This window comes from Wyeomyia smithii, chromosome 2, assembly GCF_029784165.1.
Source record: "Wyeomyia smithii strain HCP4-BCI-WySm-NY-G18 chromosome 2, ASM2978416v1, whole genome shotgun sequence".
NCBI lineage: Eukaryota > Metazoa > Arthropoda > Insecta > Diptera > Culicidae > Wyeomyia > Wyeomyia smithii.
Genome location: NC_073695.1, coordinates 161159612 through 161184495, shown reverse-complemented (window position 1 = coordinate 161184495; position 24884 = coordinate 161159612). Strand labels below are relative to the sequence as shown.

Here is a 24884-nt window from a genome sequence, read left to right as displayed (position 1 = left end):
AACCATTTAACCCATTCAAACCAATTAAAGTTATAAAACGTATGATTTAATCTATTCTGAGGTCTCCAGAATGTTAAATGCAGAAAAGCAGTTTTTAAAACTTGAAACCAATCTACCTTCGATAAATCCAGGATAGCCCGGGGCCCCTAACAGAACAAAAAAAACAATTTGGTTCTGGGTTTGTGCAATCGAGTTTCATTTTTTTCATATAACGACGCCTCACTTGAATACACACTTACATACACGCACATACATACACCCACGTTTCAGTTCCACCATCGCCAGGTCCGCTTAAACATCGTCAGGGGGGGTCAATGAAAGCACAGAGAACCAGCGTCCCGCAGAAAGATGCCCTATAATATGACAAATCATCATGCAAGATATTGAAGGTCCAGGACATCATCCACCCCTCGACGATAACACATCAGGTTGGTCTGACGTTAATAGAACTGACACCCTAAATAAATTGGAGATCAAAACGTGATGCGTAGAGTGAGATCAAAAAACATATGTACCTGACTCTAAGAGTCTCCCTTGGCTCCCATTCACCACCCGGAAGACCACGCCCTTGGGCTGTCAAAGCTGATACAACATTGCGGCTCCATTCTTAAGGGTTGTGCTATAAGTACCCAAGATTGAAGCTCAACCTCCAAGTCCAGGGCTGTTGATTTTTACTCAGTATTTAAAATAAAAAGTTTACTTCGAAAACCAATATATTTCTTCTAGCGAGCCAAGGGAAGTCAACCTAGCCATCCTTTCCGCATTTAGCCTGTAGCGGTTTTGACATGCTCTTGCGGTACGCGAAAATAACCTTTCAGAAGCTCTGACGTTAAAGTTACCTATCCTGACGTTAAAGTTACCTATGGCCGTAGAGGTGAATGCCGCTTATTAGCCGACTCAATAATGGGTCGTGATCGTCTTGTTCAGTATTTAACTGACAAGATGTACAATTTTTTACATATGACACCAAGAGCGCCAAGCCGTTCAAGGTCGTATTGAAAGGTCTCACCAACGATCAAACCGTTGATGAGATCAAAATTACTTTGACAGAATTACTTGGTATAGTCCCTACCCAAGTAATTCTGATGAAACAAAAATCACGAGGCGAAAACAGTCAGCGAACTGGAGTTTCCCTTGTAAACTATTTAATTCATTTTAACCGCAGTGAGGTTAATAACCTAAATTTTTTTTGAAAAAGCACATGCTTTATATAACGTGCGTGTAAAATGGGAAGCTTATAGGAAGTTTGGCGGAGGTGAAAAGCATATCACCCAATGCCGTATTTGCCAACGTTTTGGCCATGGTTCAAAGTTCTGTAACATGGACCAAAAATGCCTGATTTGTGGAGACTCTTCTCACAAAAAGGACACACAATGTCCTGTGAAAGAGAGTAAAAATTTTCGCTGTGCGAATTGTAACGGCAACCATATGTCGAATTTTTATCAATGCCCAGTCCGTTTAGCAATTGTTAAGGCAAGGTAAACAAAATTCAATTTCCCAATTAAAACAAGCTTCAAAACAAAATCTCCAAGCGTACCAGTAACGCATAGTTTACCTACTCCTTTGCATACTCGTTTAACATATGCACAGGTTACAGGTAGTTCGAACATTCTACCGCCTAATGTTGGTAGTTCGAAAATAACCGTTAATATGGGTAAGCAAAACACGCTAGAAAATAATTGTACACCTATTACCCCAGCTAATATTACTACCGAAAATATTTTTTCTAATGTCAACTGCCTGGGGCCTATTACGGCAGGTAAACTTTCTTTTCTGCAACAGGCAATGTTCGATCTCATGAACGCCATGTTAAAGGCAAAATCAATGTTTGAAGCCATTCAAATAGGTACCAATTTTACAATTAAAATTGTTTCTAATTTAAAATTTAGCAATGATATTAAATAAACCGATCAAAATTTTAAATTGGAATGCTCGCTCATTGAAGGCCAATGAGAATGAGCTTTTTAATTTTTTAACAGTAAATAATGTGCATATTGCAATTATTACTGAAACACTTTTGAAACCTAACATTAAATTAAAATATGATCCCAATTACGTGGTTCATAGATATGATAGGATTCAGGGTTCCGGCGGTGGAGTTGCAATTGTTATTCATCGCCGAATTAAACATCGTGCTTTTCCCCATGTTGAGACGAAAGTTATTGAAACTTTGGGAATTGAAGTTCAAACTGAACTTGGGATTTTATTTATTGCCGCAGCATATTTACCATTTCAATGCACACGCGAGCACAAAAATTATTTTAAAGGTGATTTACAAAAACTCACCAGAAATCGTTCGAAATTTTTCATAATCGGCGATTTTAACGCTAAACATCGATCATGGAATAATTCTCAAAGTAATTCCAATGGCAAAATTTTATTCAATGATTGTTCTTCAGGATACTATTCTATTTTGTCTCCGAATAGTCCTACATGCTTTTCTTCTGTAAGAAACCCTTCAATGATTGATTTGGTGCTAACAGATCAAAGTCACGTATGTAGTGCTTTGATCACACATGCTGACTTTGATTCTGACCATCTTCCAATAACTTTTTCTTAATCACATGAATCAGTTTTAAACCCTATGAGCTCTGTTTTTAATTATAACAAGGCTAATTGGGAAAGATACAAAACTCATATTGAGAGAAATTTCAATAATGAGCTTGATTTGCAAAACGAAGTGAATATTGATTCCGCTTTGGAAGCATTAAAATGCGCAATTGTTGATGCCAGGAATGATTCTGTTCCAAAGGCTCAAGTGAAATTTGATTCACCAATAATTGACGAAAATCTTCAACTTCTAATTCGTTTGAAAAATGTCCGCAGACGTCCATATCAACGTTCTCGTGACTCTGTTTTTAAAACTATTTATAAAGATTTACAGAAAGAGATTAAACATAGATTTACTCTTCTGAGAAATCAAAATTTTGAGACTAAAGTTGAAAAATTGAAACCATATTCAAAACCCTTTTGGAAGCTGTCGAAGATTCTTAAGAAACCTTCAAAGCCTATTCCAGTTTTAAAAGATGGTGAACGTTTTCTTGTATCCAATGAACAAAAGGCTCAAAGACTTGCTCAGCAGTTTGAGAGTGTTCATAACTCAAATTTGAATTTTGTGAGTCCAATTGAACATGAAGTCACACGTCAATTTGATTTAATTTCTTCCCAGAATTTTTTAGCTGCAGAAATAATTGAAACTAACTTGAATGAGATCAAATCAATTATTAAAAATTTCAAAAATATGAAAGCACCTGGTGACGATGGAATCTTTAATATACTAATCAAACATCTCCCTGAGAGCACAATGGAATTTTTAGTGAAAATTTTCAATTGCTGCTTGCATATTTTCCCAAATTATGGAAAAATGCAAAAATTACTCCAATTTTAAAACCGGATAAGAATCCAGCTAAAGTTTCAAGTTACCGACCAATCAGTTTGCTTTCTTCAATAAGTAAACTGTTTGAGAGAATTATTCTTAACCGAATTATGTCACATCAACGAAAATTCAATTTTTGCAAATGAACAGTTTGGATTTCGCCATGGGCATTCCACAACTCATCAATTGCTCAGAGTTACTAATATGATACGAGCTAACAAATCTGAAGGTTATTCCACTGGAGCTGCTCTTTAAGACAGAGAAAAGGCATTCGACAGTGTTTGGCATAAAGGTTTGATTGCGAAATTACAAACTTTTAATTTTCCAATTTTCCTAATCAAAATTTTGAAAAATTATCTTACTGATCGAACTCTGCAGGTTGTCTATCAGAATTCAAAATCTGATAGATTTCCTGTCAGAGCAGGTGTGCCTCAAGGTTCTGTCTTGGGCCCAGTCCTGTATAACATATTCACTTCAGATCTGCCTGATTTGCCTTCAGGATGCACAAAGTCATTGTTCTGCGATGACACAAGCATTTCCGTAAAAGGAAAAAGTGTCATATGCAGTCGATTGCAGAAAAGTTTAGATATTTTTTCTTCCTACTTGCAAAAGTGGGAAAACTCTCCCAATGCTTCTAAAACTCAAATGATAATTTTTCCTCATAAGCCTAGGGCTTCTTTCCTCAAGCCAAACAATAATCATGTTGTCAAGATGAATGGGGTTATTTTAAGTTGGTCTGACAAGGTTAAGTACTTGGGACTAATTTACGATAAAAAACTTATTATAAAAGAGCACATTGAGAGTATACAAGCCAAGTGCATCAAATATACGAGATGTTTATATCCTCTCATAAACAGGAATTCTAAACTTTGTTTGAAGAACAAACTCTTGATTTACTAACAAATTTTTAGACCAGCAATGCTTTATGCTGTACCGATCTGGTCAAGTTGCTGTTCAACAAGGAAGAAAACGCTCCAAAGGATTCAGAATAAAATTCTGAAAATGATTTTGAAGCGTCCTCCTTGGTTTGGTACACTCGAATTACATAGACTTACTGGTGTTGAACCATTAGAAGCTATGTCAAATAAAATTATTAACAATTTTCGACAAAAATCGTTGCAATCCTCAATTGCTACGATAAGCTCTCTTTATAGCCATTAAGTTAGTTGTAAGTTTACTTTCCTTTCTTGACAAGTGGGTTTAAATCCCTACGAATGATAAGTCCTAATTGCGAAAGCAAACAAATCCTAACAATTAAAATTACAAATTACTAACAGTGTTGAGAAGTCACCATTTGTGATTGGACACACATACTCATTATTTACTAATATTTATCATAAATACTTAAGCTACTAGCAATCCCCCTATTAAAAATAAAAAACAAACCTTTCAGAAGGAACTGAAGTGACCATCCTCGACAGATAGTCCGAAGCAATAAAATATAAATTTGGATATTCTGTTTTTATAGTGTCCCATGCTTCTAGCAGGTCGGAAGTTCTTGGGATAACATGTTGGTGCAGAAAGTTTCTGAGTTCACTAGATATGTTACCCGGTTTATCGTGCTCCATTGAAGTTGTGCGTTCTACTATCTAATTTAAAGGAACATATGATAAAATGCTTAAATTCGTCCAATGATTTGATTTTTTACCAGGCGATCATGTATCTTCCACAAATTTCCGTCATCGTTATTGAGCTGACATACATTACATACATTATCGATGATTTTTGTGCTTGCACATCGTCGTCCTCGTTCTTCTCTTTTAAAATATTGACGTTGACTAACGTCTATATCGAAGTTAGGCCCCTGAATTTGAAAATCTAGTAATTCAACCAGGGAAAACCAGGGAAAAGTGGTCAGGTTTTGTGCGCTTATTTTGCAGTCATCTATAATCAGGTTTTCGAGGTTTTGGCATCAATCGATCAGAAATTCTTTTACGGTTAAATTTATGTAACAACAACAAACTATTTTTTGAGATACACTATTGTAAAATTGGTAATCAATATCGATTGTCTAAATCATACCGCGCAGCCAATCACTACCTCTCTTCCCAAGCACAGTCGACACTAACGGATACAATCGATCTGACTTTGTTGTTATTGTTGTTGTCACTTTCTGTTTCCGATGTTTATGCTGCTGCTAGCGGAAAAAACCTTGCAAATATGCATCTTTTTGTTGGTGTTAATTTTACGACAGCGGCCGGCGCCCCATCATTTTGATTCCAAAACTGCACCAGTGACATGCGGACGCTAGGTGATAGCAGCTGGAAGGAGGAAAGACAAATGAGTACCGGTCATCTCGTGCCGGTTTCACCCGTTATGCTGGTGGCTGTTAGTAATAAATGGCACTGCAAAATACTAAAATGGCTGGAATTCTGGATAGACTACCAGTAAACGAGAATAATCGGCAACTGGTACCTTTTGGAGCCTCGAAATTTTGTTACAGAAGCGGCTAATTGAATTTTCTGTTTTACAAAATGCTGCTGCTAGCGGAAAAAAACATGCAAAAATGCATGTTTGTGTTGGTGTTAATATTACGACAGCGGCCGGCGCAGCTTTCAAGAAAAATTTTTCCTTACCATTCCATCATCTATGTAGCCCCTCCTTCTTTCTAATTATCTGACGAAGCCTTGGTATAAAACGTATCGTTCGAACATTTCACCCCATCAGTTTTATTACTAAACCGTACCGGTTACATACGGACGCTATCTTGAAAGAATTCTGGACGGACTAACCAAAAACAAGGATATATTCGGCACCTGGCCCCTTTTGGTGCCTCGAGATTTTGTTACAGAAGCGGCTAATTGAATTTTCTGTTTTACCAAATGCTGCTGCTAGCGGAAAAATCCATGCAAAAATGCATGTTTGTGTTGGTGTTAATATTACGACAGCGGCCGGCGCAGCTTTCAAGAAAAATTTTTCCTTACCATTCCATCATCTATGTAGCCCCTCCTTCTTTCTTATTATCTGATGAAGCCTTGGTATAAAACGTACCGTTCGAACATTTCAGCCCATCAGCTTCATTACTAAACCGTACCGGCTACATACGGACGCTATCTTGAAAGAATTCTGGACGGACTAACCAAAAACAAGGATATATTCGGCACCTGGCCCCTTTTGGTGCCTCGAAATTTTGTTACAGAAGCGGCTAATTTAATTTTCTGTTTTACCAAATGCTGCTGCTAGCGGAAAAATCCATGCAAAAATGCATGTTTGTGTTGGTGTTAATATTACGACAGCGGCCGGCACAGCTTTCAAGAAAAAATTTTCCTTACCATTTCATCATCTATGTAGCCCCTCCTTCTTTCTAATTATCTGACGAAGCCTTGGTATAAAACGTACCGTTCGAACATTTCACCCCATCAGTTTCATTACTAAACCGTACCGGCTACAAACGGACGCTATCTTGAAAGAATTCTGAACGGACTAACCAAAAACAAGGATATATTCGGCACCTGGCCCGTTTTGGTGCCTCGAAATTTTGTTACAGAAGCGGCTAATTGAATTTTCTGTTTTACCAAATGCTGCTGCTGGCGGATAAAACCTTGCAAATATGCATCTTTTTGTTGGTGTTAATTTTACGACAGCGGCCGGCGCCCCATCATTTTGATTCCAAAACCGCACCAGTGACATGTGGACGCTAGGTGTTAGCAGCTGAAAGGAGAAAAGACGAAAGAGTACCGGTCATCTCGTGCCGGTTTCACCCGTTATACTGGTGGCTGTTAGTAATAAATGGCACTGCAAAATACTAAAATGGCTGGAATTCTGGACGGACTACCAGTAAACGAGAATAATCGGCAACTGGTACCTTTTGGAGCCTCGAAATTTTGTTACAGAAGCGGCTAATTGAATTTTCTGTTTTACAAAATGCTGCTGCTGGCGGAAAAAACCTTGCAAAATTCATGTTTGTGTTGGTGTTAATATTACGACAGCGGCCGGCGCAGCTTTCAAGAAACATTTGTCGCTACCATTTCATCATCTATGTAGCCCCTCCTTCTTTCTAATTATCTAACGAAGCCTTGGTATAAAACGTATCGTTCGAACATTTCAGCCCATCAGTTTCATTACTAAACCGTACCGGTTACATACGGACGCTATCTTGAAAGAATTCTGGGCGGACTAACTGAAAACAAGGATATATTCGGCAACTGGCCCCTTTTGGTGCCTCGAAATTGTGTAATAGAAGCGGCTAATTGAATTTTCTGTTTTACAAAATGCTGCTGCTGGCGGATAAAACCTTGCAAATATGCTTCTTTTTGTTGGTGTTAATTTTACGACAGCGGCTGGCGCCTCATCATTTTGATTCCAAAACCGCACCAGTGACATGTAACGTCTCAGCATTCAGCGCTTTAAAGCGAGGATCTACAAGCGTCGCGATTGCAAGTCCGTCGACGAGTTCAATATGCTGGAATCGGCTGTTGAACTGGTCTAACAGCGCAGGTTTCAACTGTTTGACAAACTCAGTTTTTGAATTGAATGACTCCAGTACCTGAAATTATTGCATTTTAAAACATAAAACAAAACGAATGTTGCTAAGTATATTCACCGTTTTAATCATGCTCAGTAAAGGGATAACTTTTCCCGCCAATGACTTTTTTCAGATTCCAGTTCAGTAATCACGTGCATGATAGGTTGAAGTATATTGCGACTTTCTATAGCAGCAGACAGATCTGATCCTGATAGCATGAGAACATTTTCGTGCCTCAGAAGAACAACGCCAACCTCCTCAGCCAACTGAATAAAACTGTCCAGCATTTGAAAACTACTGGTCCATCTGGTAGGTTCATCCTTCTTCAGTTTCTTAAGTTCTCCCTCCGTTTTTCCCGTCTTAGTCTGTAAAGCTCGCAAGTCATCTGCTGCTTTTGTTGAATGCTTGAAAAAGGTCACAATCGCACGAACTTTTGTCAGCAACTCTTCGAACCGTTTGGATCTTTCAGTGGCTACTGTCACTATTCTAGAGAGAGAATGGTCAATACAAACCATATGACGGGACTTTCCTACTAGTTCATGAGCAGCGGCGACTACGTTTGCCCCACCGACGGTTACAAGAACGCTTATCTGAAATGAATCAAACCGTAAAATTATATTGAACCGGCAAACATTGAAATAAAAAATACCTGATTTTTCTTCCGCGTACCCCCTGAAGGCTTTCAAGTACCCCCAGGGGTACGCGTACCCCAGGTTGAGAACCGCTGATGTAGATCAACGTTTCGTCCAACTGAATAGTCTTGAATCCTTTAACTAGAAACAAAAATAAAACGATATAATTGATATTTCTAAAAATTTAATTTGAGCTCACCTCCAAAAGCTGAAACATTCGCGAATGAGTCGCGAATCGAAATCGCCGAAGAACTCTGTTTCGAAGTTGATAGTTGTCCCGTGCTACATGAAGCTTCATCCGTTGCAGGTGATGCATCCGTTGCCTGAATAGATATTTAAGTTAATATTAATTTCATTTTTTATCTCTTATCTTGCTCACCTCATCAGCGTTTGATCCTTGTGTATCCTTCTCAGAGCTGTCAGAAACAGTGATGACTTCTAAACCTGGTTGTTTTTTTTTTCAGAATATTGGCTTGCTTTCGATGGTGCCGCTCCAAATGTCTCCAAAGATTCGCTGTATTGCCATTGGTTTTTATTTTTGCACTACACTCTTTACAATCTGCTGAACCGAAAAGCGGAATTTTGATGAAATAACGCCAGATATCACTTCTTGGAGCCATTTTCAAGATTTTTGCGAAAAATTATATGAACATACGACACCAAATTTGTACATTTATGCTGGCTGTGGCAGCTTCAGAGATGCCAGATGTTTCTGGAAAACTTTTGCAACTGCTCGAAAAACCGGAAAAATGTGCATGAAATCTGTAAAAAATCGTAATTGGAAAAAAATTCGCTCGCGCAGGCAAAAGCCTGCACACATTTTGAGAAAATCGGCTCAAATACAAGGAGACTCTAACTAAGATTTGTAGAAAAAATGAAAAATCTGCAAATCAATAAAAATCTGAAGTCATGGCTCCGAAAATCTGAGTTTTGCAGACGAATCTGCACATCTGGTATCCCTGGGCAGCTTGTCAGTGATTCCAGTTCGTAAATTTGTAAACATTAAAGAATATCGGTGCTTATTACGGGAGTCACTTCACGGTGAAATCAGAGTGAAGTGAACAAAATCCTATTACGGGACTCACGTAAGTGAGAAAAACGTCGCAAAGTGACATCTGCCGCGGAATCAGGGTTATTATGAGTGTCATATCAGTGAAGTGAGAACGGAAAAAGCGACGTTTCGCGTGGAATTATTTCACGACCATTTTGAACGGTGAAATGATTCCACGAAGATGCCATAAGTCTTAAAGTTGATTGATTTGTGATCTAATGGTAAAAATTGGATTTTTTCTTCAGTAACGAAACGAATCAGAATTCGATCTGTGCCTCAAAGCGGTCAAATTTTCATTTTTTTGCCCGATGGAAAAACTGCAAACTAGTTCAGGAAATTTTCGATACCGAAAAAAACATTTTTTTTTTATGCCGAATGTCTTAGAAAGGCAGAACACGTCAAGATCTGATGTTATCTAAAAAAACGGAAAAAACGACTTTCTGGGACTTTTGAGATTTTTGAGCTGGGAAACAATCTCATTTCACTTGTCTTATTCTCAATTTCACTTCACCTTCAAACTCACTCCACGGAGGTGATTTTTGTCACCTCACTTGAGGTGGAATCGGGATTAGGTCCAAAAAAGTGAAGTGAGCGTGAGAGTGAAATATATTTCAACGTGAAGTGACTCCCGTAATAAGCACCATCGATACAAATATCGCGGATTTTAGTATCAATATTGTCAGGTATCGTACTCCTGAGTATCGATCCAAAATATCGGGGTATCGTTCTAAAAGTATCGATATTTCTGATACCAATATCATTGCTACGTTATCTCGAATATATCTCGAATTATCTCGAATATAAGCGATCAGCTTGAAGACCGATGTTTGTTTAGTCCGGAGGCGTCTCGTCCACCTGTTCAACCTGTTCATAGGACAGGTAGACAATTTCAGAACAATTACTCGAATTATTTCTCATTTGTAGCATGGATCTGACATCATTAAGTTTTCTTGTAACCTTAATGTTATTTCGAACATTCGAACATTTTTTTGATTTTCAATTTATTTCCACCAATTTCAATTTCTATTTATTTCTCCACCGTGAAGAATATAACCTGGCTAAACTCACTCTACACTACTCAACCCACCCGCAACACAGCTCACCCGTAATACAACACAACACAACGAGATAAGCAGTAATGACTACCGTTTGTTCAAATCATTTATCTGAACTAGCATTCATTCAAACACTTCTCTGCATTTTCAAGTACTATAGCGTACGCAGCCAGTTATGTACATAAAGCGTGCACCACTACTAATGCGCAGCCTTGCGTAAAAATGACATTTGCGGTTCAAAAATTATGTTGAACCAAGCCAAGTACACAGCTCTCAACGCTCAAGCGAGCGTCAGGTCGATGCAAAGCCGAGAGTGCAGCGAAGGGTTTTCATGTATTTCCTCATTGATGACATTATTCTTCACGTGAGAAAAAAAGTGTCGCGCAGCGCTGAGTGCGATACAAATGAAAAATCGAACAAATTCATTCATGGTTATGGTAGATGTAGTGGTGTTTTTTCGTTGATGTGTGGTTTCGATTCAAGCCATTTTTCTCGATGTTGTTCATTCAATAACTTGAACCATAGTATGGTAACTAGAATGGTATAGTACATGTTTGACTGCTCACGTTACGGTTGCTTTTGATTTGTTTGTGACGGCTAAGACTACCATTGCTCCATCTTTCAAATTTCTGTTGCTTTCTTGTGTGAAATTTCAATCTCGTTTAAGGAACGATACGTGGTGAGTAAAGCTTAATTACTTCATCATATCTCGCGTAATTTTTCAAAGGGACCTAAGTAACAATGACAGATTCTCTCCTCTCTCACTTTGTTCCGTTAATTACGTCGTCATTATATATATTTTCTAAGCTTTCTTGATTTGAAGAGAAAGTAAACAAAGAGAGTCTCTCAATGTTAGATAGGTCGCTTTGAAAAATTACGCGAGATATATTTCAATTAATCATCACAAACTACCATATACCTACTGGAGATTGTTTGCGTGGATTTCCAGATGGACAACGTTATGGATCATTGCATTATTGAGCAAATGCTAAAGCGCCCGTTTGCCGCCAGAACCATGGAAGAAAAAATTAAAGTTATTGGACATCCGGTTCCTCGTCCACCTATGGAACAATTAAAATCCACGTATAAGTTGAAGGGAAACATTATGTCCCGCAACTTTAATGTGTCATCGTATGACCAGCAATGGCTGTGTGGATCGGCGAAATTAAATAAACTTTTCTGCTGGCCATGTTTGCTTTTCCGTAGCGCCAATGAAAAAAATGTTTGGAGCAAGGAAGGATATAGTGATCTGAATCACCTTTCTGCGTCAATTAAAACGCATTCGAGCTCTAAAGATTACATAAACAATTCACTTGCCTTATCGATGTTCGGGCAAATGAGGATAGACGAAGCACTTGACCATAGCCGGCAGATCGCCCGCAATAAGCATAACGAAGAAGTAACGAAAAACCGGAAGGGTATGCGAACTTTAATTGAGATCACCTGTTTCCTTGGCACTCACGGTCTCGCCTTTCGCGGACATTATGAATGTTCCGATTCCACGAACATTATAAAGGAAATTATAAAGACCTCTGCACGTTGATCGCCGCCAGGGATCCAGCATTCCAGGACTTTATAAATAATAAAGTTTTCAGCGGAACGTCGGGAGGAATTCAGAACGAGCTTATAGAATGCATTGAAAGCTACATGCTTCAAACAATTAAAAGAGAAGTTCTTGATGCTGAGTTCGTGTCCATTATGATGGATGAATCAACAGATTCGGCTCGGTTATCGCAACTATCTTGTGCTCTGCGCTACTACTTATGGTAAGAAATATTCATAAAATATATTTTACAAATATGTTAACAAATAGTTGTTTTTTTTTTTTAATTCAACGAGGCTCAAACATTTTTTTGTTCATTAAAATTTTAGGAACACCAGTTGAAAGGCTCGTTAGATTGGCAGACGTTAGCAGTGACAAAACCGCCGCTGCGTTGGCCGGACACGTTGATGAAATAGCAGCGTATTTTGGTCTTGATGGTGACAAAGTTGTAGCTCAGAGCTATGATGGAGCTGCTGTAATGTCCGGGGACAAATCTGGAGTCGAACATTGGTGAAGCAACGGTTTCCAAAAGCTGGATATATCCACTGCCGCGCACATGTGCTTAATTTGGTGCTACTTCACTCGTGCACAAATAACAAGAAATCAGCAAGGTTTTTCAACACGATCTCATCACTCGCGGCATTTTTCTCGCAGTCACCTAAACGCAGCGAGATATTAAAGAAATTTATGGAGACCCACATACCAAATGTTTGCAAGACCAAATGGTCGTATAATTCGCGTATGATCAAAATAATTGATTCGAATTATGCAGCGATCAATGAATGTTTAGGTGAGATTTATCTTGGCGACAGTGTCTTTGATGCTGAAACTTGTACTACAGCCAGAGGTCTTCACGCATTCATGCTTAAATTCAATACCGTATTCTTGCTCAAACTTTTTGCTAATATTTTTGCACATACAGATGTGCTGTATCAAATTTTGCAAACAAAAGAATTGGATGTAGTAGAATGTTTACGTAACGTCAAGGCTTGCCTCGCTTCTATCGAAGAGCTCAAAGCAGAGCATCATTTCTACAGAACGCTTAATGATGCAATTGATGTTTCTGGCGAAACGGTCACTGATAGCAACGGTATCAATTATCGTCCCATATATGACTTTATCATTGACAAAATTATTGACGAAATGTCTAAACGATTCAAAGAACTAGATGAATACAAATTCATCATTTTGTTGAATCACGAAAAATTTGCCGAATTCAATGTCACATTCCCTACAAAGAATTTGAAAATGCTTATTTCGTACCATTCTAAATTCGATGAAGCGAAGCTGTATAATGAGCTGACCGTTCTTTACTCGCGCGAAGAGTTCAGAGGCAAAAATATATTGTATTTAATTTCGTTTATCCTTGGACAAAACCTGCATCAAACTTTCTCCGAAACGCTTCGGCTGGCCAGAATGATACTGACATTGCCTAATACAACGGCGTCCGTCGAACGAACGTTTTCGGTTCTCCGACGGATCAAAAATTATTTGCGGTCTAAATCGGGCCAGAATCGATTATTTGGTATTATGATGATGGCTGTGGAGAAAGATTTACTCCATGAGATGATGCTGACGCCATTATTTTACGACGATATTATCGACAAGTTTGCGTTAAAAGTAAACCGAAGGATTCCTTTGTTATATAAATAAATGTTGATAAATAAAACTTTTAAAATCTGTTATCGCAATACTGTTGTTTTAATGTTGCAAATGTCGATTGAACAGGTGGCCCACTTGGTCACGCGTCGCCTCTGGTTTAGTATTTGGTACAAGCGAAGATACAGGGTCAGCGGCTTGACAGGTTGTCACCTGTGACGATTTTAGAGCTGAGCCTGACGGCATAAAATTTGAAACCGACGGCGAAGCGAACGAGTACTTTGCCCATATGAAGACGACGGAGCAGGTCCTGTAACCGGAGGGACATTGATCGGTAATGCACTGAACCGGCGGCGGCGCTTCGACGACCGATGCCGATCGTTTGATTTGTGCACATTGGGCCATTGTAACAGCAATCATGGTTTGATCATCAATTCAATTTGTCCTTAGATCAGAAGAATGCAAGTGTAATAGAGTATGGTGTCGTTTATTACACGTGCGGCAGGATCCAGCAGAGCAATTTTTCATCATATGTGATGATCGTAAGCAATTTAAACAAAGACCATGTTTTTTAGCCAAATCAAATCTCTTTTGCGGAGGTAGCCTTTTGAAATCCTCTCACTGAGGAATCGATTGTTTGTAGATTGCGCATTTCGGAATATTATCATTGCTAGAAGAATGATAGAGTGATGTTTTGCTGCGTACAGTTCTGGTCTCAAACTTAGATTCAAGCTTGGCGACGACCTGTTGCGATGGTTGGGAGAGCATAATCGATTGTAGAATACGAGACCGTTTCCGTATGAAGGATATCAAATCAGTGTATAGAGGGCGACGATCATTCTCCAACTGAGATTTCCATTCCCTTTGCGTTATGAGATCCAACTTACTACTGAGAAGTTCGACGAGAAACGAGTTCTAGTGTTCATCACAATTCTCTAATTTGTTCAATACACACACACGCTTGTCGAATTCATCCGCGAGGTTTGATAATGACAGTGACTCTGCTTTCGCGGATCCTTAACGGATAGCAGTCGTAGACAGTAACGCCGAAAAATGTTGCTTTTTTGCAAATTTGTATTATAATAACGCTATCCCACGCGATTGTATAATTTGCGGTCGATACTGCTAATGATTGGACTAGATGAAGAGCCTTGAGGTATTGAAATTTCTGTATTGATGAAAGCTGAGGGTTTGTGTGTATTAATGTGAAAAAAAATCGTAAAAGTTTGTTCACTCGTGAAAGTTTCCGTCGAATTCGGGAATCTTTATCTCAGGCAAACGAACGGGTAGGTCGTGTGCAGATAAAGCGGCAGGTGACGGAGGTGGTCTAATATAGCAGCGATCTTTTCGGCAAGTGATCCTTTCAACTGAAAGTAATTCGTTTCAAAGGCAATACGTACAGACGAGATTTCGTCACACAATTTGTGTTCGCACTCAGCCTGTAGCTCAATAAATTCTTCCCATAGCTCATCTAACTTTTCGAGGCGAAATTTGAGTTGAGGAAAATCACGGTCGAACACGAAATTTGCATCAGATTGCCTATCAGCTTCGCGGAACCAGCAACGTTGTTCCGGCGCACTAGAGGTTTTTTCTACCTTTTTGGATTCTTTCATTTTACTGCTGCACGACTTGAACGGTCTTTATTTCTATATTTTATGGCACTCACCTGCTATGACGAAGTGAGGTTACCTGTGCCCAATTTTACTCTGCGTTGCGTTTTAGCCTTAGAAGCGATCTGATTATCCTTTTCGTCCAGGCCAGTTGAATGGTCAACGATGATATCCGAAATGATGATTAAGCGAGGTCCAAAATGATGATAGATGAGGCGACAATTCGATGATATCCCACGCTAGCCTCATCAGACGGTCGAAAGCGATGATGACCGGGCGATTTCCGGGTTTCGGTACCAGAAATGTGGGCGATCCTGGCTGGCTGCCACTTAACGGACGACAATTGCAAAAGATTCCCGTATCTCCAATTTGTTCATATTGGTTTAGAGAACTGAAATCAATATCGAATGTTCTCCACGTGTTGAGAACAATTAGGAGTTCCTCATGGAGCGATAAAGTATAAAGCACGTGTGTCTTACTTGAGATACAATATTAGAATGACTCAATTTATTGATAAGAGTATGAGTAGTAGCAAAAGTATGAGTAGTAGCAAAAAGCGCCTTTTCGCGCCAAAATGATTGGTAGCATTCTGATGGTAACGACGAGTAATTAGGATACTCAACAGATGTTATGAAACGTGCGACCTTCAACATGTGGGGTACGATAGGGTGCTAGAGCTAGCATAGGCAGTAGCGTGGTAATCAACGAAGATGAGCTTGAGGTAGTTGACGAATTTGTGTACCTCGCGTCATTGGTAACGTCAAGCAACAACTACAACAGACGTATCGTAGCTGGAAGTCGTGCTTACTACGGACTCCACAAGCCCTTGAGGTCCTGTCAACTTTGCCCCCGTACCAAGTGCACAAGACGCTTGTGAGACCGGTAGCGGTCTATAGCTACGAAACATGGACAATGTTCGAGGAATACTTGCAAGTACCAACCGTTTTCGACCGACGTTCGTCGGAGTGTGTGAGGATGTCGTATGAAGGCAAACAATGAATCACGAAACTATTGGGTACAGGGCCAAGTCTCCTTTTCGGTTGGATGAGGATGCAAGAGTTATGTGAAGGCATAAGGGCGTCACGAAGAACATCATTCGGCTCTGCAATAGGGGGTTGTTACCACTCAGCGTAAGTAGATGGGCAGGTAGCGGTTAGCCATAGAGGTAACTGAATTATTACAATGACAGATTAATATCTGAAAAATGTTTAAGACGGGGAATTGATATCGGGGAACTGTTACACCCGGCGACTTGGATTTCGAGGACATATGATCCGAAATCACTTTTTCAGATGTAGCATTCAGGAAAATAATTTTCCGAAAGCGGGCATTCAGGGATACATCATTCGGAGAAATAACATTTGGTAATTCGGGTTTTGGTGAAATGATACACAATCAACACTTTTTAGATTCTCTGTGCCTTTTTGATGAAAGTGAACAAACGAAACACACATCAAAAGAAAAATGTGAAATCAGTTAGCACCTTAGTGCTAAAATTGTACATTTTCGGTTTTCGTGCTCTAACAAAACTACACTTACACCTGCACCGCTTCCGAGTTCTATACTAGAGTGAGAATGGAATAATTGTAATAACTGTTTGTGCTTGGTTTATCTTGTAATTGGAACCGGTATTGCACGCTGTAGCTCAGAGAGAAGAGCGTTGAATGTAGTCCCACACAATAGAGATAATTGACTTTTCACCTGGGCACACAAGTAAACGCGTATTCAGAACCGAGTTCAAACATACAATAAAAGTTCTAATAAATATTTGCCCAGATGCTCGTAGCATTTGCAAACAAACCAACGATTTGTTGATGTTTTCCGCAACGCGTAGCACTAACACATTCGTACATTAATAGGAATATACCGGCAACGTGATATTGAATGGATGATAGGTTTAATTTGTGTAGTTAAAAAGGATTGGGAGAGGTCCTTGAGCACTTCACAAATTTTCTACAATGACGTTGCTTTTGAACTGCTTATTGTTAAGCTAGACTGTTTAAAATGCTGGTGGGAATTTTAGCAGGAACTAGTTTAAGTCTAATTCTTTTTAGTTTTGTGATTAAGATGTGAGAGCCTATGATAGTCGTAAACTAAACCAGTTTAAAACAAATTTGAATAGCCAGGAAAATTCTTTGAAACATAACGGAAACTCAGGGAATTGATTTTTGGAAATTGAGTCGCCACCCTGTTCAACGTTCAAATAAAACCATTCACCAGAATACAAAGATCAGAAGAGACATTGTTTATCCACATCATGTTGATTTATCTCTTGTTTTTTTTTTTAGATTGTTCGGCATATAAATCAATTAGTGAAGAAAAAACAGCAAAATGTGTATCCGGAGATGGTTTCATGTTTAAAATATTTGCGGATTAAGGATTTTAATGTGGATGCTCAGAAGGAAAAAGAGCTAAAGCTTAAAAAACTTGAAGCTCATAAGTCACGGGTGATAAACATGTCCAGACAAGAACGTAAACGTAAAAAAAAGTTACTGGAGTTGGAGAAAGAGTTGTTTGAAACCAAAGCGGAGGAAAGCAAACATAACCAGCTAAAGAAGTTAACTGATTTAACAAAGCTTGTATTTATCATTTTTTTCCGTATTCTAAAGACTGCTCCGAAATCGAAACTTTTAAGCGCTACTCTGGAGGGACTTTCTAAGTAAGTACATAGTTCTTTATAACATTATTCTAGGGCTTAACGTTGATACATCAACCTTCATTTAGCTAGAAATTTAGTTTTAAGTGTTTTGCCTTTCTCCTAGAAAGGTATAGCAATCGCTGAAAAAACCAAAGGTTTAAATGTGCTCCAAAGGGTCGAATCTCGTATATCAATCGACTTAGTTCGACGAGCTGAGCATTTTCTGTGTGTGTGTGTGTGTGTGTGTGTGTGTGTGTGTGTGTGTGTGTGTGTGTGTGTGTGTGTATCAAGTAGTATCAAAAGAACAGGTTTGTTTTTCGAACCATTTGTAGAATAATTTTATAATGATTGGAAATGTAGTTCAAAAGTTATGCAAAGAAACGTGTTTCAAAGACTGTTTAAACTCACTCACTTTTCTCAGAGATGGCTGGACCGGTTTTCACAAAATTAGTGTCATATGGAAGGTCTTGTTGCCCCACAAGACCCTATTGAATTTTATTGTTATTGGACTTTAACTTTGTCCGTTATGTATAATAATGGGAAATCAGGCTATGACAAGAAACATGTCTCTAAGACTGCTCGAACTCACTCACTTTTCTCAGAGATGGATGGACCGATTTCCACAAAATAAGTTGCAATAGAAAGGTCTAGTTGCCTGATAAGACCCTTTTTAATTTTACTATAATCGGACTGTAACTTTGTCTGTTATGTACCAAAATGTAAAAGTTATGAAACTCCATTGTCTCATAAATTACACAACCGATTTGAATAAAATAGGTATCAAATGAACGTACTGTCTTCAAAACCTCTAAAAACGATTTTTATGATGATTGAACATGTTTAAAGGTTTTGAAAAGAAACATGTTCAGATTTTTTTTTTTAAATTCACTCGTTTTGCCAAAGATGGCATGACTGATTGCAACAATCTTAGTTTTAAATTGAATGTTTAGTTGCTTTATTGGTACCCATTTCATTTGATTATAACACTGGTTTACAAAATCGTAAAAAATGCTGCTCTAAAGCTCACAATAGTTGTCCTAGAAAGAAAAAAATCACAAGAAAAGCTATAATTTTTCATTTTTTTTTTATTTTGACCGTCGGGGCCATACTTGTGTTGACCAGCGTAATCGGACTTTTATTTTAACCATCATGTGTTAAATTGTAAAAATATTGAAAGTCTATTCTCTCAAAAATCACACGACTTGTTTAAAAAAACAGGTGTCAAACGAACAGGTTGTTCCTCAAACTTACAAAAAATCAAAACCCAAAGGCGGTTTAAAACTAGCTGCTTTGATGAAAGTTCAAAATTAGGAGTCATTATGATAGAGAAACTATTTATTTAGTACAAATATTACTTCAAATTTCAAATACTATGCTCCAATTATTCCTTCTAATACAACATCAATATTCTAAAATCCGAAGAGTGGATACACACTAAGGTCGCTTTTTACACGTTTTTTTTACGCGGCTTTTTTACGCGGATTCCGGAATTTACGCGTTTTTTACGCGGATTCAGGAATTTACGCGGTTTTTTACGTGGATTCCGGAATTTACGCGTTTTTTACGCGGAATCCGGAATTTACGCGGTATTTTTTTTGCCTGGATTTCGGTTTCCCTTCACTCAATGCAAAATTAACGATGGTTTTTTTTACGCGGATTCCGGAATTTACGCGGTTTTTTATTACGCGGATTCCGGAATTTACGCGGATTCTGGAATTTACGCGGTTTTTTTACGCGGCATGTATCCCCCGCGTGAAAAGCGACTTTAGTGTACCTTTATCGGACTATATTTCGCAATTGAAGGATGTTTTCCAGAAACCGGAAGTCGTAAATTCGGCTTTCAAAATGAAGTATGGAGTTGATTCCTGGCCTCATGGTATAGCCCCTACCCAAGTAATTCTGATGAAACAAAAATCACGAGGCGAAAACAGTCAGCGTACTGGAATTTCCCTTGTAAATTATTTAATTCATTTTAACCGCAGTGAGGTTAATAACTTAAAATTTTTTGAAAAAGCACATGCTTTATATAACGTGCGTGTAAAATGGGAATTATATCGAAAGTTTGGCGGAGGTGAAAAGCATATCACCCAATGCCGTGTTTGCCAACGTTATGGCCGTGGTTCAAAGTTTTGTAACATGGACCAAAAATGCCTCATTTGTGGAGACTCTTCTCACAAAAAGGACACATGTCCTGTGAAAGAGAGTAAACATTTTCGCTGTGCGAATTGTAACGGCAACCATATGTCGAATTTTTATCAATGCCCAGCCCGTTTAGCAATTGTTAAGGCAAGGCAAGGTCAACAAAATTCAAAACAAAATTCTCCAAGCGTACCAGTGACGCATAGTTTACCTACTCCTATGCATACCCGTTTAACATATGCACAGGTTACAGGTAGTTCGAACATTATACCGCCTAGTGTTCTTAGTTCGAAAATGACCATTAATATGGGTAAGCAAAACACGCTAGAAAATAATTGTACACCTATTACTCCAGCTAATATTGCTGCCGAAAATATTTTTTCTAATGTCAACTGCCTGGGGCCTATTACGGCAGGTAAACTTTCTTTTTTGCAACAGGCAATGTTCGATCTTATGAACGCCGTGTTGCATGCAAAATCAATGTTTGAAGCCATTCAAATAGGCACAAATTTTACTATTAAAATTGTTTCTAATTTAAAATTTAGCAATGAATTTAAATAAAACAATTAAAATATTAAATTGGAATGCTCGCTCATTGAAGGCCAATGAGAATAAGCTTTTTAATTTTTAATACAGTAAATAATGTGCATATTGCAATTATTACTGAAACATTGTTGAAACCTAACATTAAATTAAAATATGATCCCAGTTACGTGGTTCATAGATATGGTAGGATTCAGGGTTCCGGCGGTGGAGTTGCAATTGTTATTCATCGCCGAATCAAACATCGTGCCCTTCCCCATCTTGAGACGAAAGTTGTTGAAACTTTGGGAATTGAAGTTCAAATTGAACAGGGGATTTTATTTATTGCCGCAGCATATTTACCATTCCAATGCACACGCGAGCACAAAAATTATTTTAAAGGGGATTTACAAAAACTCACCAGAAATCGTTCGAAATTTTTTATAATCGGCGATTTTAACGCTAAACATCGTTCATGGAATAACTCTCAAAGTAATTTTAATGGAAAAATTTTATTCAATGATTGTTCTTCAGGATACTATTCAATTTTGTCTCCGAATAGTCCTACATGCTTTTCTTCTGTAAGAAACCCATCAACAAATGATTTGATGCTAACAGATCAATGTCAAGTATGTAGTGATTTGATCACAAATGCTGACTTTGATTCATCTTCTAATAACTTTTTCTTTATCACATGAATCAGTTTTACCCCAATGAGCTCTGTTTTTAATTATAACAAGGCTAATTGGGAAAGATACAAAACTCATATTGAGAGAAATTTCAATAATGAGCTTGATTTACAAAACGAAGTGAATATTGATTCCGCTTTGGAAGCATTAAAATGTGCAATTGTTGATGCCAGGAATTACTCTGTTCCAAAGGCTCAAGTGAAATTTGATTCACCAATAATTGACGAAAATCTTCAACTTCTAATTCGTTTGAAAAATGTCCACAGACGTCAATATCAACGTTCTCGTGACCCTGTTTTTAAAACTATTTATAAAGATTTACAGAAAGAGATTAAACATAAATTTACTCTTCTGAGAAATCAAAATTTTGAAACTAAAGTTGAAAAATTGAAACCATATTCAAAACCTTTTTGGAAGCTGTCGAAGATTCTTAAGAAACCTTCAAAGCCTATTCCAGTTTTAAAAGATGGTGAACGTTTTCTTGTATCCAATGAACAAAAGGCTCAAAGACTTGCTCAGCAGTTTGAGAGTGTTCATAACTCAAATTTGAATTTTGTGAGTCCAATTGAAAATGAAGTCACACGTCAATTTGATTTAATTTCTTCCCAGATTTTTTTACCTGCAGAAATAATTGAAACTAACTTGAATGAGATTAAATCAATTATTAAAAATTTCAAAAATATGAAAGCACCTGGTGACGATGGAATCTTTAATATACTAATCAAACATCTCCCTGAGAGCACAATGGAATTTTTAGTGAAAATTTTCAATTGCTGCTTCAAAAATGCATATTTTCCCAAATTATGGAAAAATGCAAAAATTACTCCAATTTTAAAACCGGATAAGAACCCAGCTGAAGTTTTAAGTTATCGACCAATCAGTTTGCTTTCTTCAATAAGTATACTGTTTGAGAGAATTATTCTTAACAGAATGATATCACACATTAACGAAAATTCAATTTTTGCAGATGAACAGTTTGGATTTCGCCATGGGCATTCCACTACTCATCAATTGCTCAGAGTTACTAATATGATACGAGCTAACAAATCTGAAGGTTATTCCACTGGAGCTGCTCTTTTAGACATAGAAAAAGCATTCGACAGTGTTTGACATAAAGGTTTGATTGCGAAATTGCAAACTTTTAATTTTCCAATTTTCCTAATCAAAATTTTAAAAAATTATCTTACTGATCGAACTCTGCAGGTTGTCTATCAGAATTCAAAATCTGATAGATTTCCTGTCAGAGCAGGTGTGCCTCAAGGTTCAGTCTTGGGTCCAGTCCTGTACATCATATTCACATCAGATCTTCCTGATTTGCCTCCAGGATGCACAAAATCATTGTTCTGCGATGACACAAGCATTTCCGTAAAAGGAAAAAGTGTTATATGCAGTCGATTGCAGAAAAGTTTAGATATTTTTTCTTCCTACTTGCAAAAGTGGAAAATCTCTCCCAATGCTTCTAAAACTCAAATGATAATTTTTCCTCATAAGCCTAGGGCTTCTTTCCTCAAGCCAAACAATAATCATGTTGTCAAGATGAATGGGGTTATTTTAAGTTGGTCTGACAAGGTTAAGTACTTGGGACTAATTTATGATAAAAAACTTATTATAAAAGAGCACATTGAGAGTATACAAGCCAAGTGCATGAAATATACGAGATGTTTATATCCTCTCATTAACAGGAATTCTAAACTTTGTTTAAAGAACAAACTTTTGATTTACGAACAAATTTTTAGACCAGCAATGCTTTATGCTGTACCGATCTGGTCAAGTTGCTGTTCAACAAGGAAGAAAACGCTCCAAAGGTTTCAGAATAAAATTCTGAAAATGATTTTGAAGCGTCCTCCTTGGTTTGGTACACTCGAATTACATAGACTTACTGGTGTTGAACCATTAGAAGCTATGTCAAATAAAATTATTAACAATTTTCGACAAAAATCGTTGCAATCCTCAATTGCTACGATAAGCTCTCTTTATAGCCAATAAGTTAGCAATTAAGTTAGTTGTAAGTTTACTTCCCCTTTTCTGTCAAGTAGGTTTAAATCCCTACGAATGATAAGTCCTAATTGCGAAAGCAAACAAATCCTAACAATTAGAATTACAAATTTCTAACAGTGTTGACAAGTCACCATTTGTGATTGGACACACATACTCATTATTTACTAATATTTATCATAAATACTTAAGCTACTAATAAATCCCTCCCTTAAAAAAATATATATATATCAACTGCGTTAAGAATTTCATTTTCACTGATAAGATCATTCAAATTAATGTATAAGGAACAACATTTATAATTTTAATATAGATTATTTGAAATCTACTGACTAAAGTTGACATAAACAATCTAAATATTTATACGCAGTATATGGGTACAAATCGATTATACCACGATCAAAAACAAAATCGCATCATATATTTGAAGGAATTAAATGTTATTCGCATGTTTATGTGTTAATGTATATTCATTAGGGTGTCCCAAAATAAATCGATGTTGAAAAGTCAAGGTGCTCAGCCCCAAATTGAAAAGTAATGTTATTTATAGCATTTTTGTAGAACATTTCGACTTTCTAAAAATTGTTCTCAGGTTGCCCAAACGTGATTTATGAAAAAATGACTTTTTCAAGCTTAAAACCCACTCTTTTGCACTTTTTTCAATTCTGTTCGATTCCTACATTGTTCCATATATTTTTTTATTTTTGTGGGATTGTTTTTGGAAAAATGCATGTTTCAGTTCAGCATTTCATTTAGTTTTTTGACACCAAGAGCCCATTAAACATCACAGAAAAATTAATTTTTCTAATAATTTTTAGATAAAACGCTACAAAACACAAATAAAAAAGAATTTTGGTCGAGAACTGAAATTTTCATTGCAAAGCGGGATTTACGACGAAAATTTACATGAAAAAAGATACTTGATATCTTATCGGGGAGCTGAGATATTGGTATTTTTATGCCTGATGGAAAACTATGCATTTTAACAAATATGTTTAATAACTGTTTTATTTTGGGAGATAGAAAATAACAATGTTCAGGAAAAGAAATGCTTTTTTAGATGGCTAATAACTTAGTAGAAGGTTTGAAAATTCGGAAAAATCTGCGAAAAAAATTAGAACGAAAATTGTGATTTTTAGTGCCTACTAATAGAAAATTCAATGTTGCACGTAATATGTAAGAGATAGCAACATGATGTCTTTGGTAAAGTTTATTGTTTTAAGATAACCTCAAACTTTGTTGAAGACACGTTGCGTCTATCTCATTCTGATTAAAAAGTAAATTTTTTATCTCACTCATTGGTGGATTGATCACCCATCTTTCTACATTCAAAGATACCTTTTTGAATATCCTGAAACTTCTCCGAACATACCTTATGGCTATAATCAACATTTGAGTCACTATGTAGGAAATTATGCGCACAAACGGCAAAATAAAACACTGTGCAATGGAGATATTGAGCTTTAGTGGCATTTTTGACAAAATGTATAGTTTTCCATCACATGGAAAAACGCCAATATCTTAAATCCTCGATAAGATATCAAGGATCTTTTTCCATGTAAATTTTCGT

At 37.4% G+C, this 24884-nt stretch overlaps 1 protein-coding gene across 3 annotated transcripts in view; it reads left to right on the top strand.

The window, feature by feature from the left end:
- The window catches only part of LOC129721723 (nucleolar complex protein 3 homolog), a 58368-nt gene that overhangs the window by 20868 nt on the left and 12616 nt on the right, over positions 1–24884 (top strand). For 2 of the 3 annotated variants that reach the window (XM_055674630.1, XM_055674629.1), the window contains exon 4: positions 17620–17990. In XM_055674630.1, coding sequence (XP_055530605.1) covers positions 17620–17990 — 371 coding nt within the window. Of the gene's footprint in view, positions 1–11528; positions 12346–17619; positions 17991–24884 lie in introns of those variants that run through there. The other variant, XR_008727452.1, reaches the window with a different exon arrangement.